This window comes from Melanostigma gelatinosum, assembly GCF_949748355.1.
Source record: "Melanostigma gelatinosum genome assembly, chromosome: 12".
NCBI lineage: Eukaryota > Metazoa > Chordata > Actinopteri > Perciformes > Zoarcidae > Melanostigma > Melanostigma gelatinosum.
Window position 1 is genome coordinate 21,643,122 of NC_136645.1, and position 17,488 is coordinate 21,660,609.

A 17,488-nucleotide genomic window follows, 5' to 3' on the forward strand; every position below is an offset into this window, starting at 1 on the left:
TCTTTGTTTGTGTGTGCGTCACGTGTTATCGCTTATCAGCGCGTGCAAGGAGAGTGTGCCTCTATCAATAGCAGGGTTATGAGACTTGCTGTTTGTGTGTGTGTGTGTGTGTGTGTGTGTGTGTGTGTGTGTGTGTGTGTGTGTGTGTGCGCCCATACTCTGTTATTACCAAGATTATTAAATTATGAAACCTTCACTGCTGTTGTCATGGCCTCAAGTGCTTTCGGAAATATGAGCTTCTATTTTTGTCTCGGGCCAAGCATCCAATTTGAGGAGGGCTCGCAAACAATTCATGAAAACAAAAAAGAGCAACGAAGGATGAAAAAGGAATTGAGGTCATGCAGTCGACTGAGTCACGTTGACGAGAAGTTTCTTAGTGACAACACGGTTGATGTGGAAGATGATGATGATGATGTTTTGTTTTGTTGACCGCCTGCAGGAGAATGACTACCTACAGGAGTGCCTTGAAGTGGTGCAGCAAGAGTTCATGATCTTCAACCGGGAGAAGTAAGAGCAGCCGGCCGTCTAAAACACACGTTGTCTGTGCTGGTTCAGCCACAGTGATGAACCAACACAGAGGGAAGCTTACTCAAAATATTACGAGCGTTATACCAACGAATCCAGAGTGTCTTTATGGGTGCATGGGAACATAAAACAAAGCTATCATAATATTCATTTTCGTTCCAGTTGTATTGGAATTTCCTCTTCTTTGCTACTTTTTTCCTTCAAAGGCACTTTGTTGTTATGACGCCAGAAATAATGGTCCGATTTATGAAAAGAAAACTTTCTTTACAGCATGTTGACAAATGTTTTTATTGTTGAAGAGTTTGAAGCAAACATCTACCTCCAATGCCACCTGCGTTTAAATCGCAGCTGGCAACCAAAGCGTGGCTGAACGGCGAGCTAACGCCGCGCTAACGCCGCGCTAACGGCGAGCTAACGCCGAGCTAACGCCGCGCTAACGCCGATCTAACGCCGAGCGTACCCTGATGCATCAGTACCATGCAGAATACGCCGCCAGGAGATGAGGAGAGCTAAGAGCTTATCGGTATCAGCTGCAGTATGTGAAGAGTCACAGCAAACTATAGATTACGTCCGGTATAAAAACAAAACCATAGAGCATGCAGTGTGTCTCGGTAAAGTTACTGGTATATTCTTACAGGAGAGGATTGCATATTTTTTCCAAACCTGTATAACAGCCGAGCTCCCTCAATGAAAGGACTTTGATATGTAAATCAAAGATGGCTTTTGAGAGCCCACCCTGCTGTGGCTCAATACAAAGCATCTTAATCTTGTATAGGACAATATACGCAGTACGTCAGAAATGCAGCCTATAATCTCATATTTCATTGAATGTGTCCTCTCTGCAATGTAAAGGGAGGAACATTGGCTGCTGCTCTAAATGATTGCCTCATTTATTATTGACCGGGTCGTGCCACTGCAGCGCGACTGGAATCCTTCAGTCTTATTATATCCTTTCGCTCTAATTAATGGCAATCTACTTCTATTTATAATGGAGGGTATAATTTGTGGAATTAGTACTATAGTAGACTCCAGTCCGCTGTCTCTTTCTGCCCGTCCAGACTACAATTAGTCAGAGGTATGAATATCCGTATCCATACAGGTTGTGTGATTAAATATGTGTTTCTGTGTCTGTTTCTCCGTCTGCCTCAGGTTCAAAAGGCGTCAGGAGGAGGGTCAGTCAGAGCCCGGGGGCGATGATGCCAGCGGGGACGGCGACGGAGAGGCGGAGGCCGGGGCCACTGACGACGATGCGCCCGAGCCAGAACCCGATCCAGAACCCGATCCAGATCCAGAACCTGATCCCGAGCCAGAACCCGAGTCCTCCTCCAAACTGAGCATGTGCGGCTCGGTCTGCTCCTCCCCCGGCAGCTGCTAGCACCGCACCGCCTCGCGGCTGACGATGGCGGCGACGGGTCTCTCTGGCCGGCCTGCAGTGTTGTTGCGCCACGCCAATAGATACACTCTCTCCTCTGTCCTCTGTCGTAGCCGGGAGCCGAGGGAACGCACACAAGGGGGCGCCTGACGCACAGCAGGACCCAAAATGGCTCCCGCCTTTTCTCTCCTTCTTCTTTTTTTCCTGTAGCATCCTTAAAGCAGATTTCCACAGAGATTTCCCCGCCCTAGAGTAAGCTCTAACTTCTATGCAATGTTACGGTATAGCATGACAAATAAGGTATTACTTATGAGGAGGTGTCGTTCACGAGCATGATGACATCCCGAGCAATAGGGGTCCGCGAGGTTGGCGGTTTTGGCGGAGACGCCTCCCCTCTCGGCTTCCCCGTTCAAAATCTGACAACATCTAACAACCCCCCCCCCCTCTCCTGGAGAACCTTCCTCCTGTTGCAGACACATTGACAGTAAGTGTTCATGTTGTCTTCCTGTTCAAAGTGGTGCCTGCTGACGATAATCAGCATTCGTTACATTGTAGCCAACATGTTAGTTTGATTTTCCTCTTTAAGCGTCAGACAGCTATTCTTTTTCCAAACTTTTATTTTTTTTAGGGTGATAAGCTTCTGTCATTTATGGGAAATGAGTACAGCAATCAGATTGAAAGGATTCGTTTGTCATTTGGTTCCCAAGATGAAGTGTTTAAGCCCCGCCCCCGTGCTCTGTGTGGACTCATAGAGCCTTCAAACACTCTGGGGGAATACTGTAAATGCCAATCACCAACAGTCACGTCTCTTAAGAATCTATTAGAAAGCTCCGTTCACTTCTCCTAGACGCCGTCAGCTCTTTAAGTGCTTTGGTTAGCGTGAAGATCATCTCCTTGTCGAGCTTGTTCCGGGGCTGTACTTTAAATGTTGTAGCTGTGCCCTGTCGGTACTTCAAAATTTGTAAAAATTTGTATAGATGATCTAGTCTATTGCTGCCACAGTGATAGTGGTACGTTTAAGGTGGCACCGTTAGACCTCAGTCTGAACGCCTTGGAACTTGTAGCAAAGGTTCACCTTAAAACCCTAAAGCCTAATACAATGAAAACCATGTAAATAGCATACAGTGTAGGTAACTTAAACTCACCACAGTTTTATGTGGGACTGCGAACTCGACATACAAACTAAAGGAAGAGCTGCGTGAAGCTTCACACTGCTTCGCTCTGCTCTTCTTTCCAAGTGTGCAGGCACAACTTGTCGGCAAAATATGCCAAAGCTTTTCTACCATTTGCATAACCATTTCTAAGGAACTTTGAATGTGTGAGTGTCTGTCTCTTTTTCCCCGTATAACGTAAAGTCAATGTTCCTTCTGCCAGTGAAAATGCTATCATTTATACAATCATATTGTGATTATGTATAAAGTATCTATTTCAGGTAAGGTGGGGGGGGCCTTAACATAATAGTTAAACATTTTGGGAAATGCGCGCAGCGTTGCCAGATGTACGATAATGTACGATCATTTTGCTGACTGTACGATGTACGTATAATAATAGCAGTGGTGTATAAAGTACCCAAAAGCCATACTTGAGTAAAAGTAAAGATACCTTACTGGAAAATGACTCCAGTAAAAGTCACCTATTAGAATACTACTTGAGTAAAAGTCTTAAAGTATCTGATATTTATTATACTTAAGTATCAAAAGTAATTTTCTGATATTAAATGTATTTAAGTATAAGTACAAGTAAATGCTGTTAATAAAAAATCAAAGGGTCAGCATTGTGAGAATTATGAAGTTTATTCTTTTAAGTGCTGTGGCACCATGACCAAGGACATGGAGCTGTGTTGAACATAATTGGGTTGGCTGTGATCCATTCAGGAGCAACAATGTTCAACATAATATATTGTACGTAAGTATACTTTTGCATCTAATATGAACTTATCATCATAATTCTCCGAAAAGCAATCTGACACTATGAAGGAGTTGTAACAGTGCGTTTATAAGTATGCTCATTCCGACTAGAGGATGTAGAGGCAAATGCATAATATTGTGTTCAGCAAAAAATATCCACTTGATGCATCAGGTCAGTGTTTAGAGAAAGGACACCTGCCCTGTAAACTCCTATGGGCCTGATTTGAACACAATAAAGGTTTTGCTCAAGCTGAATCTGCAATTGGGCGACTGCTACCATCATAACTCCATCTGATCATCCACAACATGACTCAAATATCAAAACATGATCAATACTAAAGCAGCAACACAGTCATTACTTGAAACTGAAACATGTCCTGTTCATCTTCAAAAGACAATTCTAATATAATGTAAAGAAGTTACATTCTAATACAATGTAGCTTATTTACATTCTATTAGAATGTAAATAAGTTACATTGTATTATAATGTAAAGAAGTTACATTGTATTGGAATGTAAAGAAGTTACATTGTATTATAATGTAAAGAAGTTACATTGTATTGGAATGTAAAGAAGCTACATTGTATTGGAATGTAAAGAAGTTACATTGTATTAGAATGTAAAGAAGCTACATTGTATTAGAATGTAAAGAAGTTACATTGTATTAGAATGTAAAGAAGTTACATTGTATTATAATGTAAAGAAGTTACATTGTATTAGAATGTAAAGAAGTTACATTGTATTATAATGTAAAGAAGTTACATTGTATTGGAATGTAAAGAAGTTACATTGTATTATAATGTAAAGAAGTTACATTGTATTAGAATGTAAAGAAGTTACATTGTATTAGAATGTAAAGAAGTTACATTGTATTAGAATGTAAAGAAGTTACATTGTATTAGAATGTAAAGAAGCTACATTGTATTGGAATGTAAAGAAGTTACATTGTATTAGAATGTAAAGAAGTTACATTGTATTATAATGTAAAGAAGTTACATTGTATTAGAATGTAAAGAAGTTACATTGTATTGGAATGTAAAGAAGTTACATTGTATTGGAATGTAAAGAAGTTACATTGTATTATAATGTAAAGAAGTTACATTGTATTAGAATGTAAAGAAGTTACATTGTATTAGAATGTAAAGAAGTTACATTGTATTAGAATGTAAAGAAGTTACATTGTATTAGAATGTAAAGAAGCTACATTGTATTAGAATGTAAAGAAGTTACATTGTATTAGAATGTAAAGAAGCAACATTGTGTTAGAACGTAAAGAAGTTACATTGTGTTGGAATGTAAAGAAGTTACATTGTGTTGGAACGTAAAGAAGTTACATTGTGTTAGAATGTAAAGAAGTTACATTGTATTAGAATGTAAAGAAGTTACATTCTAATAGAATGTAACTTCTTTACATTCTATTAGAATGTAAAGAAGCTACAGTGTATAGAATGATTCTATTGAAGTTATTCCTTTTTAAAATGTTTTAGACGAGTCACTAATCACTTTAAAATAGTGATTATAGCTGATTTAACTTACAGACATGAGATTGATCTTCTCATGTCACTCTCTTTATACAATGATATAAATTCATCCCCGTTTTATTGATATCTTACGAAAAGTTACTCCTCATTTTTCGTGCGTTTTTCCTGCAAAAGTCCAACAACATGAGTCTGTTTTGGCTTGTTACATTCATACTGTCTTTTCAAAATAAACTTCCATCTTCACAGGAAACAACTAAGGTTTAGGCGATGAAACTACTTAGTTAGGTTCAGGAAAAGATCGTGGTTTGCGTTAAAATACTACGGAAGTGGCGTTGCTTAAGTACGGAAGTCACGTCACAAATAAATCAACATTGGCTTCTCGTTTCACACACGGCACAAACTGCGGCCTCCTGGAGGAAACACCAGTGTTAGTTTGACCCATCCACCTCTCCTCATCCCACCCGTCCTGTGTGGAATTCTACTCATGTAGTCGCTCGCTAGCTTATAGCATGTAGCATCCTGGGCATCACTGGGAATCAAAACACCGCGGCTTTGAGAGCACTTGTTTGCAATTGTGCATTAACGTGATTAACCAATGATTTAACTTGCTGCTAGGACCACTGATTCACCAAACCTGCTTGCTTGCAGTCTGTGTTCCACCACAGTCCCCGACACTGGTCTCATGATTCAGTTTTTTTCAAAAGATAGATTTGATTTTGTAGCGAGTAACGAAGGTTTCAGGGGAAATGTATCGGAGTCAAAGTATCAGTTTTCTTTGCAAAATGTAGTGAAGTAAAAGTAAAAGTCAACAGAAATATGAATAGTAAATTAAAGTACAGATATCCAAAAAACGATTTAAGTACAGTAACGAAGTATTTCTACTTCGTTACTATGCACCACTGAATAATACCCATAGTGCTATAATGTACCATAGTTTAACCACATCGTGACGCTATTAGCAGTTTGTTTTAGTCTGTGCCGCCTCATTCCAATTAATTTCCAGATGAATCCTACGTCTCCGTTTACACATCTCTTCTGATGTGACCTCTCTCCAGCCATCTATTCAATTAGCTTAGCTTATTTTCAGGCAAAATATGAACATATTCTTTCTGTCGTGCTGTCTTGTGATTTCCTTTTGTAAGCGTAGGCTATTACAAAAATTGTCGGACTGCATCGTAGGTGTGTCAGAAAGTCGTTAAAAAATACAATGATTTTAAGCCACTGCTACGATAGTTTAACATTTCCCATCTGGCAACGCTGAATATGCATATCCATTGGTTGTTTTTACAAGACCGACATGAGGAGGATACCACCGTCATGTCTGTGCGTTAAGAGCTGGAGCAGAGAGGTGATTGGCGTAGCTTCACATAAAGACCAGAAACGGGGGAAAGCAGCTAGAGCCCCCTAGATCTAATGAACATGTTGTCTCTTGTGTTTAGTCCATACACAAACAGTAATGCTGGGCTACAACTCAACTATTTTGAAAACCACAGTTATGATTGCCTTCAGTCGTTACTTTCTGATTTCTGTTCTAGTGTCTTATTTATGACGGGTGCCCAGTAAAAGACGAGCCAAATATATCTTATTTCATTTAGATGACAACAAACTCCATTCTATTAATCATTTCACAGCATATTGTTTTCTTTTTTAATTGAAAAGTTGTATGATCAATCTGTGTGTTCTTAGCTGGCTTGCTAATATTAGCTTCTGGTAAATCCACATTCAGGAATAGCCAGTCTTGTAGGCAGTCAGTAGGGCTAACATTAAGCTAGCTAGCTAACATTAAGCTGTCGCATGGAGTTGTTGGAAGGCACCTTTAACGGACCACGGCTGAGTGAGTGTCGAATAATGTAGTTTATGCTGTCTAGTAGTTCGTAAAGTGTTGTAAGTACATTTTCAATATGTAATCATTACATTTCAAGTGACCTAGCCAGCACTGGTAATGATAGTTCCTACCACCAATGTAGCAGCAGATTAGCTTGCTAGCATCAGCGCTAGCTTGGCTCCTTCTGTCGGCCATGTGACCCTCGTCTTGTAGGTCGCTCTGTTTCCAGTATTTTTTTGCTAAGCTAGGCTAGTCGCCTCCTAGCCACAGCTTCGAACTTAAAGCACAGACACGATAGTGGCCTCCATCTTCTTATCTCACTCTTTTAAAAAGAACACAAATAAACAAAATGTCGAGGTATTTCTCTACAAACACTATACACTACGATTAGATTAAGACGCTTCTTTAAAGGGATATAAAGTGGCCTCTTCCAAGTCCGCCAAAATAAATGATGAATTGAATAGTCTCGAGCCCTGTGCTTTTTCTTTTAGTTTTTTGTTTGTTGCATGTTCCTTTACAGTATAAGCCTGTTTTTGCCAAAGCCTGGAGCTCGAGCCTTACTGGCTGATTTGTGCATGCACAAGCTTTTGGTAACAGCACACCTGATTATAGACACAGTCCAAATCAGAGTGTGGCCTGCGTGACCGTTTCTGGACATTAAGTTTTGTGAACTTTTAAACTGTACAAAATCGTATAATCCCAGTGTTATATGGATGGCATGATATTTTTTAGATGATATGCAGTACATTTTGGCATCCTGTAGGTTGTCTTAACGCTTCTTATACAGGCTCGTATCCTTGCTGGATGAGTGGAATGAGGTCAGCGTTTGTGTGGGTGTGTGTGTGTGTGTGAGTGTGTGTGTGTGTGAGACGCTCCATGGTGCGTTAAGTGTTGCGTTACTGACTGCAGCAAAGGAAGAAGATTTGGAACTGGGGCAGGTTTTCACTTCACCCCAACACAGAATTTGCTGCATTATTAAAAACACGGAATGTCTCCATTCGTGGGAAGAAAAAAAAGAAAAAAGGCTCAGTCATTTGAAAGACTCATTAAACCAATCTACACGCCGTCAGAGTCAACATAGGCCTGAAGTGGATGTGTAATTATATGTTAATCATCTCCAAGTGGATAGTAACAGATTTTATTCATTTAAGCGTAGCTTTTCTGTTAAGTTCCAATACTAATCGACAGTTTTTAAACATTTCTTCCTTGGTATCGGTGATCATTTCCTCGTTGGACCGCGCTTGCAAACCCTCCCGACATGTTTCTTAATGTGTTCTAATGTTAGGCCTTGTGCTAATATTTGAACAGCAACAGCATGTCTCCTATTCAGCCATGTCCCGATGGATGCTCTCGAGTTGTACCATACTGTAGATGTCTTAACTTTGTGGATACTCTTTGAAACTCAGTGCCCTGTTGAGAAAACAAATCGATTAAGAAGAAGATGTGATTTGTGCCACTCTTTTCTTCCTCTCTGTCCCGCTTTGCATCATGTTATTGTGCTGCATGATTTTTAAGGGGGAATCAGTGAGAAGCCTTGTTACTGTACCAACTGAAACTGCTCCGTGTGTTCAAAAAATAAATGCTGCTTTAACTGCTTTGATAACGCAATAAATCTCCTTCCAGTAGTTTGGTGTCGCTGTGTCTTTGTCATTCTTACTCACATATAGCATCAGAGGCACAGTTTGTCTGTAGACTGTAGAGGGCGACAGAGAGCAGGGGTGTAAATTGAGTGAGTAAAGAGAATTCATCTCTTTGAATAGCACTGTAAACATGAGCTGTGCCACTATTGACTGCAGGGGGAAATGAATCTAAGGCTGGAAAAGAAGATAATGCTGTTACGGGATTAGTAAGAGTAAAAAAACACAGACAAGCTCGGCCTTGTGCCTCCTCTTTTAAGATAAAAAGAACATTTTGAAAAAGATACAGTAAATGCATAAACACTTTTTTGGGTCATGGAAACAATTTGAATCCTTTTAAAGTCCAAGTTCAAGAGGCCCCTTGAATCCCTCCTCCATTGATGTCTGGTTAGTTCGAGACCTTTCGCCCTGGGTCGCCCAAGATATCCACCGCCGTATTCCCCGCGTTGTCCAACAGGGAGCGCCACTTTGGGGCTTCGATGTCATCCAGAAGAGCAGCCATCTCAGCCTCCAACTTCTCAACCGTGTCCTCCACTTTCTGCAGCACACGGAAGACATAGTTGTGTGTGGTTGACACGAGAATAATGCATTAATAAGTTGTGGTATGAATAATAGAGTCGTCACCCAAGAATAGTACAATTGCATATGATGATTACAGTTGCCCAAAAAAGCAAATAAGGTCAAAGTAAGCATGGGTTGTTGTCAGATGAATGTGGACTAACACATCAGCGTTTTTGGATAAGGGGGGGTTGCACAGTAAGTGACTAGTTTTGGCAGTCTTTGTCGACTAGTTCCTTGAAATATTTTTGGCAGAGCAAGATGGAGAGAAAGCTGATATTTAATAAATGAAGCTGACAACGCTGGGGGGTAAAAACATCCTGAGCCCTGATGGTTTCAAACTGCTGAGTGCTGAATGTGAGGTTTTTTTTATTTTTTATTATCGGAAACGGCACCTTCGCCACCACATCCAGACGGTTGTGAAGGTTTGTGTGCTCTTGACAGGCACTCGAACGCAACCCCCGAGGCCGCACGTCAGTCTCGGCTCCTGCAAACAGAAAACATGCACATTGGAGTGATTTACAGTGTATGATCTATGCAAGCAGGCCGCTTTAAACCACAAAGAAGAATAAAGGCTATTGATCATAGTATAAATTAGCATTTCACTTTACCCCCACAAGTCCAAACTGTTCTGGTATGCAGCAGACATTTAATCCAAAAACAGAGATTCCAAACCTGGTTGCCCATTAAAGAAGCAATAGACAAACTATAATATTGGATGTTAAAGGAATAAGTTGACATTTTGAGAAATTGTACTTTATCACATTCTTAACGAGCGTTTGATGAGAAGATGCTGAAACTGCAGCAAGTTAGCTTAGCCTAGCATAGCTTGAAACAGCTAGCTTTGCTTTGCCCACAGGTACAACAAAAAACAGCTTCCCAACACTTTTGAAGCTCACCGATTAAAATGTATTTAATTTGTTCAGTAAGTACTAAACTGAATTATGAAAGCCCTGGCCAGGTGGTACGAAAAATATAGTTTCAACCTGTAAGCAGTTGGCGCACCTGCTAGCTAGCTTACAGCTAACGCTAGTACAGCAGTTCCCAAACTTTTTAGGCCGCGCACCCCGTTCTACATCCCGACCGGGTTCACGCACCCCCAATCCCACACATCTTAAAAAAAAAGAAGCAACAGAGCCTATTTATAGCGCATAGAAATCTGACCAATGAGAGAACAGTTTGCTCGCGCGTGGCATTTGTTTACAATATTTAGTCCGCTGTTAAATGTTGCAGTGTGAACACAAACCGAACAAAGGGGCAACTGCAACATTGTATCATATTAATCCCTGAATCAGAACAAAGCAAACGAACTGAAGGTGTGAAAACGCCCTGAAACACTGCAACAAAGTTTCAATAACTTTCAGTGACACAAGGCGTCACTTTTAAAGAGCAATACGGATGCGAGCACACACGCACAGGCTCAGAGGCAGATTGCATCACATTTCATTTCCATTTAATCACACATAGAATGAGACTGCAGTTGTTTTTGGCTGTTTTGTAACTCCTCCAATTTCGATATAAACAATGTAAGGGGCTTTTGACTTGCACTGGCATGCTTGGTGTTCAGGTGGCGATGTAAATAAGAGCTTCAGACTGTTAGCCAGAACCTCGCTGCACACCACGCACTGTGGCTTTCTGCATTGGCAATCCAAGTGAAGCCCAGACCCAGATCATATTCATCATATTTCCTCTTGTTTTTGCTCTCTCGTTTCCTCTTTTTTACCTTGACTCCGCGATGGGCCTATGTGCTCCCGATTTGTCTGTGCTATCCCTTCCTCCTTCCTCCGTCTCATCTTCCTCTGACTCCCGTTCGACTTCTTCTCCAGGTCTCTCCCCAACGCACCTCTCCGTTCCTCTCGCCTCCGATTCCTCTCTCTCTCTCGCTCTCTGTCCCTCTCCTCTTTTATAACTGATAGCTTCAGAAACCTGACAGTTTCCCCGATTTTCAGCCAGTTTATCATATTTGCATGAATGTTGCTGAATGAATGAAGTTAGCTGTTAGCTGACGTTAGCTGCACAAGCTAGGCTAGCTAGTGTACATTAAAGACAGTCTGGCGGCAGGAGCTGAAGTGCATTTATTTATTAAATTGTACGTTTTTAATTTTAAATTTAAATCTTACAAGGGGAATTTTTATAATGCATGTAACCGAGCATCTTGGGTTTGTGTATAAGGGCACTTATCATACAGTAGTAACTGGAGTCGGGAGATGAGACATCTTGTATCAGCCCACGGCTACTCTCTTTATAATTGTGCACCACACTTTGGGAATCCCTGCGCTAGTACATGTAGGCTCCAGTTTTTGTGGGCGAATAAACAGGTTTGCACAACGGTTCAGTGGTCGAATGTGCATGAATGACTCAAGACAAAGGCAAGCTTAGTTTCCTGTCTTTATGCTAAGCTAACCTGTTGCTGGCAGTGGCTTCATATTTAGCATCCAAACATGAGATCTTCTCATGTAACTGCATGTAATTTAGCTTGTTTGCAACTCAAATGTTCATGTTATGTGTTGCATTTTATTCAATCAAGTAACTTTTCACTCATTATAGCAGGAGAGTGGCAGTCAGGGCACGGAGGACCACCATAACGCTCTGGGTGTGGATTCACTTCAGCAGGATAAGGGGGCGTGGGGGGGGGGGGGGGGGCATACATTGTTCCTGCTGCTTTCTTTCCCCTCACACTTATGTTTCCAATTATCTGTCTCTCTTTGAAGCCCACATATTTTGAGGGGACGCCCGCATTCTCTGGCAGGACTCTGCTTCCATTTTCCAGCACCTTCTCGGTGGCAGCGGGCCGAGCTCCCATTGATATAATTTATACTTGATAATGAGTGAACCCTCCAAATCATTTACTGAACGCTGGCACCGCTGTTATTTAAATGAAAGATTCGGAGCGTACACGGGAAACTAATGCCTGAGAGCGTGTGGTGCTGCCGGACGTTAATGCCGTTAAGTCAGTGTTATAGGTCACCTCTGCAGAGCGGGTTTTTGTCAATATCATTCCTCTCGGAGCGTGGCTGCTTGCCAATGCCCAAACAAGGATGTTAAAAAAATTAAGTTAAGAGCTCATTCCATATAAATACACTTTCTCTTCTTACCAACAGTGAGCTAGTGACTTCCAATGAGCCAAGAATACCTTGAGCTCTTTCCAACTGTAAAAACTTTACTCTACACCCCCAAACTGGTTTTCTTTGGTTTTCACAGCTTTAATTGGACACTTGTTTGAGCACGAAGAGAAAGATTGTTCAATTTTTAAGCTTTCTGGTTCAATCCAATTCCCGACAGTACCTTTTCCCCTCCGTTTCATACCTTCAACTTCGTGTTACTCATTTTGCCCTCTCTGCTTCACCGTCCTCATTGGAAAACAAGCTGAACATGTGCACACTTGGAAATACCATTTTGTTTTAAACAAGAACACCCAAGGTCTGCTGTCAAATAAACACAGACTGCGGCTTTGTTCAGACTTCCGTCTTCGAAGCTCTTCAGCAGCAACTACAGCTGTTAATTTCACCAAATTCACATCTGGCACGGACTAAAGAAGATGAATCTGTTTTTCATGAGCAGACATTTATCCTTTGTTTTGTTGTTTTTTGACTGATAAAGACATAGGAATTGTATATTTTGAAGTTCACACGCTACAAACGGTATCCATCCCAACAAGTCATTTAATGCACACCGAGTCTGAAAAATCGCTTCTTTAAGCAATAAAAGCGGCCAGAAATCATTCCCACATCTTATTTTTGCCTTATTTTTGTCCTCCCATGTCCAGCCGTGCCTTATCAGGCTGCGTTGATTTTTACAACGATATCCCCGGAAACATTTTACAAAGCTCCATTACACCGACTGAAGGGGTGCAAAGTTCAGTACATGCGGGAAGGAGGCCAACAAAGAGGGATGGATGGATGGCACAGTAAGCACTGCCCTGGTTGTGTGCTCCGTGATCGAGGTTTTCTCGAAAGGATTTGGCCGACCTCGCCTGCTTTGGTTTGACAGTGAGAGATGAGTCATCAGCAGTCTGTTTAAGTCATGAAGATCTCCCACACAACATCGCTTTTTATTACTGCATTTCAAAACAACCACAATCTTCAGCTGTAGCAGAATGTGCTGCTGGTTTAACGATCAGCACGCACACACACATACACACACACACACAAACAAATCCCCTCCAAACCACAGCTGTGCCTCCATCGAGGTGTTTGTGTGATCAGTGTGTACACGGCAACAGAGAGCTACATGCTGATGTTGGTGATGAATGCCGTTATGAAAAGGAAGAAGTGTCTGTGTCGTGTGCAATAAACAGATGTGATTAACGTGGCCGATGCAAAATAGCTGACTGGCGGAGATAGTTCATATTGCCACCAGTCTGCGAGAAGGCGGTCGTTCCCGTTTGGGTTGGCTGTTGTTTTTTCTCCAGCTGGTATGAAGACTTCTTTTTTTTTCCCCTTTCAGAACTGTTCCAGGAGGTTGAGCAATCACATGAGAAAGCCCCCACACTCCAAGGAAACACACCAAAGGAAAAGCAAACAGATATGATGATCTAACATACTGACTCCACTCGTGGACAAAGGTGAACGACCGTGTGTGTGTGTGTGTGTGTGTGTGTGTGTGTGTGTGTGTGTATGTGTGTGTTTGTGTTCAGTACTCTGTGGGTTTGTGCAGAGGCATGGCTCTCTACAGGAGAGAGGCTGTTCAGCCAAGTGCAAAATTGAGAAGTCACTGCAGGTCAGAGCGTTGGTTCCCAACAACCGTGTTTGTACAATCTGAGAGACGCCCAAACATTGAAGGCAGTTTACAAGCATGAGCCACGAAGGACGAAATCCCGTCCTATGTGTGTGCACTGCGCGGCGGCCTGTTTGAATGTGTGAAGTGGGGGAAAAAAACTGCATATGGTGTGACAAATGTGCCGTGACACTTGAATGCTTTCACCCACTTCGTCTGCCTTCACCTTGCGCTCTTCAACTGATAGTTCCACTGACTTAAATGCACACGTGTCGAGGGACATTTCAACTGCTTCCAGAGCACACACTTACACATCGACTGATGTTATTCTGTTATCCGATAGATCAGCTGCTTTCAGCTCAAAACGACATTTCAACTGCTTTTAGAGCTTGCATGCCAACTGACACTTCAACTTCAGTGTATCAACTTCAACTGAAATTTCAATTTAACTGACAATGCGGCTGCTTTCAGCTCTGACACCTGAACAGACATTTCAGCTGCTGTGACAGCTCGCATGCCAACTGACGCCTCAAATTGCACACACTTCAACGATTCAACGCTTCAACTATCTGCAGCGCTTACAGTTCGACTGATATTTCAATGTTTCAAACACACAAACCTTTATAGCTTATATTGATATTTCTGCTTTAATTTCAAACTCTTCAACTGACACTTCAACTGTTTTTGTAGCTTTCAATTCAACACATCCAGAGCAACTTCGGTATTTTTCAAGATTGGTCCGGTATTTTGGGCGAACAACCTCAACTGTAACTGCAAAATTTCGCAGGCCACAAACACACTTTTTGAAATGATTTGAACCTGTTTACAATGCGCACACATAGATTTCCATCAAAACATTAGCCTTTTTCTATTTTCTATTTTTCTTTTCTTCTCCTCTCACTCCATGGCAAGTTAATTGTTTCGAACTCAAATATAACCTTTTTGACACCAAGAGAGTGCCATATCATGCCCTTGTCTGAGATAGTGACCCTCGAAGCATTAAAGCCTTTAAACTGGAACTATTCCACTCATGTTTCCCTAAAATGTAGCTTTTAAGAAACATGAGGTCAGATGCTTTGTGAGTGTGAGCCCTCTGCTCGCTGCGTACCCCCAGCGTTCATTGTGCTGCGTGTTTCCTGCAGTCGGCCATTCTTGCAGTATGAAGTCAGTGTAATTCACACTTGAAGCCACCGCTCACACATTTGGCTCTGGAGGGATTGGCCCACATTTTTGTGACTTTCCATTGCACTTTAGTAACGCTGGGAAAACAATGCCAAGCACGCTGGCTGGAAGCAGGCAGATGAACATAATGGGCGAAGGAGAGAGAGTGATTGTTAGAAACTATGCTGACACAATATTGGATTAAGTGCAGCCAGAGCTGCGCTGAAATTAGTAACAGATGTGCTGGCGGTCCCTGAACACACACACAGACTCACATGTATGTGTGAACGCCCATGATGTCAGTTCAGCCTCGTGTGTGTTCACCCAGCCATCCACCACACACACTTACATCTGTGAAATACGTATACAAATGTAATGCAACAAAGACATAATGGACGGAGCGGTGACCATCAGATGATGTGCATCCACTGCACTCCATAAACCAGCCGTTCTGTTAACTCAACACACTGAACCAGCTGTGTGTCCTCGTCCTGTCTGACCTGCGACCCCCTCCGCCCTCCCGACTACACCCGGCTACATCTCTTACCTGCCGCAGCGTAGCCAATCAGAAGGAGGATTAGTCCAACTGAAAAGGTGGAGGGGCAGGTCATGGTGAAACCTGGTGAGCGGCTGCTGATGAAGAGTGAAGAGTTTGTTGAAAGAAAAGGCACAAACAGCACCCCCGAAATCTCCTCCAATTCAGAACCAGACTGAAAAACAGAAAGACTTCTTTCTCCTCCACAACTCTCCCTCTCTGCCCTGCGCTCGCTCTCTTGCTCTCTTCTGCTTCCTTCGTGGACTTGGTTGCGGCCAGTTTCCAAATGAAAACATTAGATGCAGAACAAAAAGCTCAGTATCTGGGAAGGGGCGGGAGGGGAGTACTGGGGAGGGGACTCAGATCTCAGTTCAGCCACAGACACACTGGCTTTTAAAGACGGGTGCTGTGGTTTGATAATGGTCACACTTAAGTTAATAAAAGAGAATTCTTTTTACATACTTTATAAAGAAAAGATGACATAAGGGGACTAGCTGTTCAATGTTATATGCATAACCGATGTATTGTAAATCTTTTGACCTGCAGCTAAATGTAAAGAAATGCAGCGATGCATCAAAGATGACTTATTTCCAGCTACACACAAGGTAAGATTGAAGTGCACAATTTGTTTTTCTTTAATAACTTGAATCTGTACCCCCCCCCCCCCCCCCCCCCCGATGAAGTCCAGAGAATAACAAAAGTTGCCCAGCTCTTTCTGGGGAAATCAGTCCCGTGTTTCCGTTCTGCAGGAAGTCAGAGAAGTCGAAAATCAATTCTGCAGCACAGAATGCCCTTTATAATCGCATTGATTGGTTCCTGTTATTCTCACTGAATTGACCTCTCTCTCTCTCTCTCTCTCTTGTTCTCTCTCTTTCTCTGTCTTTGTGACTCAACACACACAAACAACACAGCCAAGACTGTTACGTGGTACACGTGGTTCTCTTCATTAAGCCAGGCTTTCTTCTGCTCTCTTTGTCCGACCTCTTAAGCAGATCTGCAGGTTAATCAGCAGAAAACAAAACTGGAGGAAAAGTGAGCGAAGGGATCAAAAGCAGAGAGGAGAGTCGTTCTGTCAGCAGATAGCAACCAGAGGAGGTACAGGCCAAGGACGTAAGGAAATATAAATATGGTTATGTGCCAAGAATTACTCTCTATATTTTCATACATGAACGACCTTCTTGGTCACTGGTTTATACTTGGTGGAAACTCATATTATGTCCTTTCAGGCGAAGCAAAAGGATTAGAAATCACATTTGAAGGCTCACTACTAAGTAAACGAATAATGACTTCATGCTGTCAGAATGAATTGGATTTGCTGAACATCACAAATGGGCGACACGTTTTTCATTTTTAAAGTTACACGTAACATGAACATTAATGTACATTGCTCCGGTCTCGGCACAGACATTACAAGGTCACTCTAAAAAAAGGAAGATAATATTGAAAAAAATAAAAGGTAATTCAAATGGTTTAAAAGCATGCAGAGCAATAATAATAATAAAAAAAAGAATAATGATGCTACACCTATGTGCTGCTTTGTGAGGTCCTAATAAAACACGCAAAACAGAAACATACAATAAACATAGCAATAAATCTGAGATATACATTAAATGTGAATGAGTATTAATGTTACATAATTATTGTCATTGCTATTTGCTATTTTCTTCTCTTTTATATCAATTTTTGGAAATAAAATAGTTGTTCAAAGTTTACAATATCAGTCTTTATTAAGACAAAAAGCATACTGTATTTGTAGATCCCAAAATTCTCTC

At 41.6% G+C, this 17,488-nt stretch overlaps 2 protein-coding genes across 2 annotated transcripts in view; one reads left to right on the top strand and one right to left on the bottom strand.

Moving 5' to 3' along the window:
- The window catches only part of stk32c (serine/threonine kinase 32C), a 76,402-nt gene extending 74,417 nt beyond the window's left edge, over positions 1-1,985 (top strand). Inside the window, exons 11-12 of the mRNA XM_079280325.1 lie at positions 440-507; positions 1,675-1,985. Of these exons, the coding sequence (XP_079136451.1) occupies positions 440-507; positions 1,675-1,900 (294 nt within the window). The 3' untranslated portion in view covers positions 1,901-1,985. The remainder of the gene's footprint in view (positions 1-439; positions 508-1,674) is intronic.
- A 6,999-nt stretch (positions 1,986-8,984) lies between these two features.
- On the bottom strand, positions 8,985-15,997 carry LOC306785821 (placenta-specific protein 9-like). The gene is made up of 3 exons (XM_079280327.1): positions 15,729-15,997; positions 9,700-9,791; positions 8,985-9,284 (listed from the first exon to the last, which is right to left on the bottom strand). Exons 1-3 carry the CDS (start codon positions 15,790-15,792, stop codon positions 9,135-9,137), a joined length of 306 nt encoding a protein of 101 aa, XP_079136453.1. The 5' UTR covers positions 15,793-15,997; the 3' UTR covers positions 8,985-9,134.
- Between the last annotated feature and the right edge of the window lie 1,491 nt (positions 15,998-17,488).

Coding starts and splice junctions, on each gene's coding strand:
- LOC306785821 (XM_079280327.1), bottom strand. CDS start 15,792: ATGACCTGCCCCTCCACCTTTTCAGTTGGACTAATCCTCCTTCTGATT. Junction 9,792..15,728: donor GATTGGCTACGCTGCGGCAG/GTAAGAGATGTA, acceptor TTCTGTTTGCAG/GAGCCGAGACTGACGTGCGG. Junction 9,285..9,699: donor GTCTGGATGTGGTGGCGAAG/GTGCCGTTTCCG, acceptor CGTGTGCTGCAG/AAAGTGGAGGACACGGTTGA.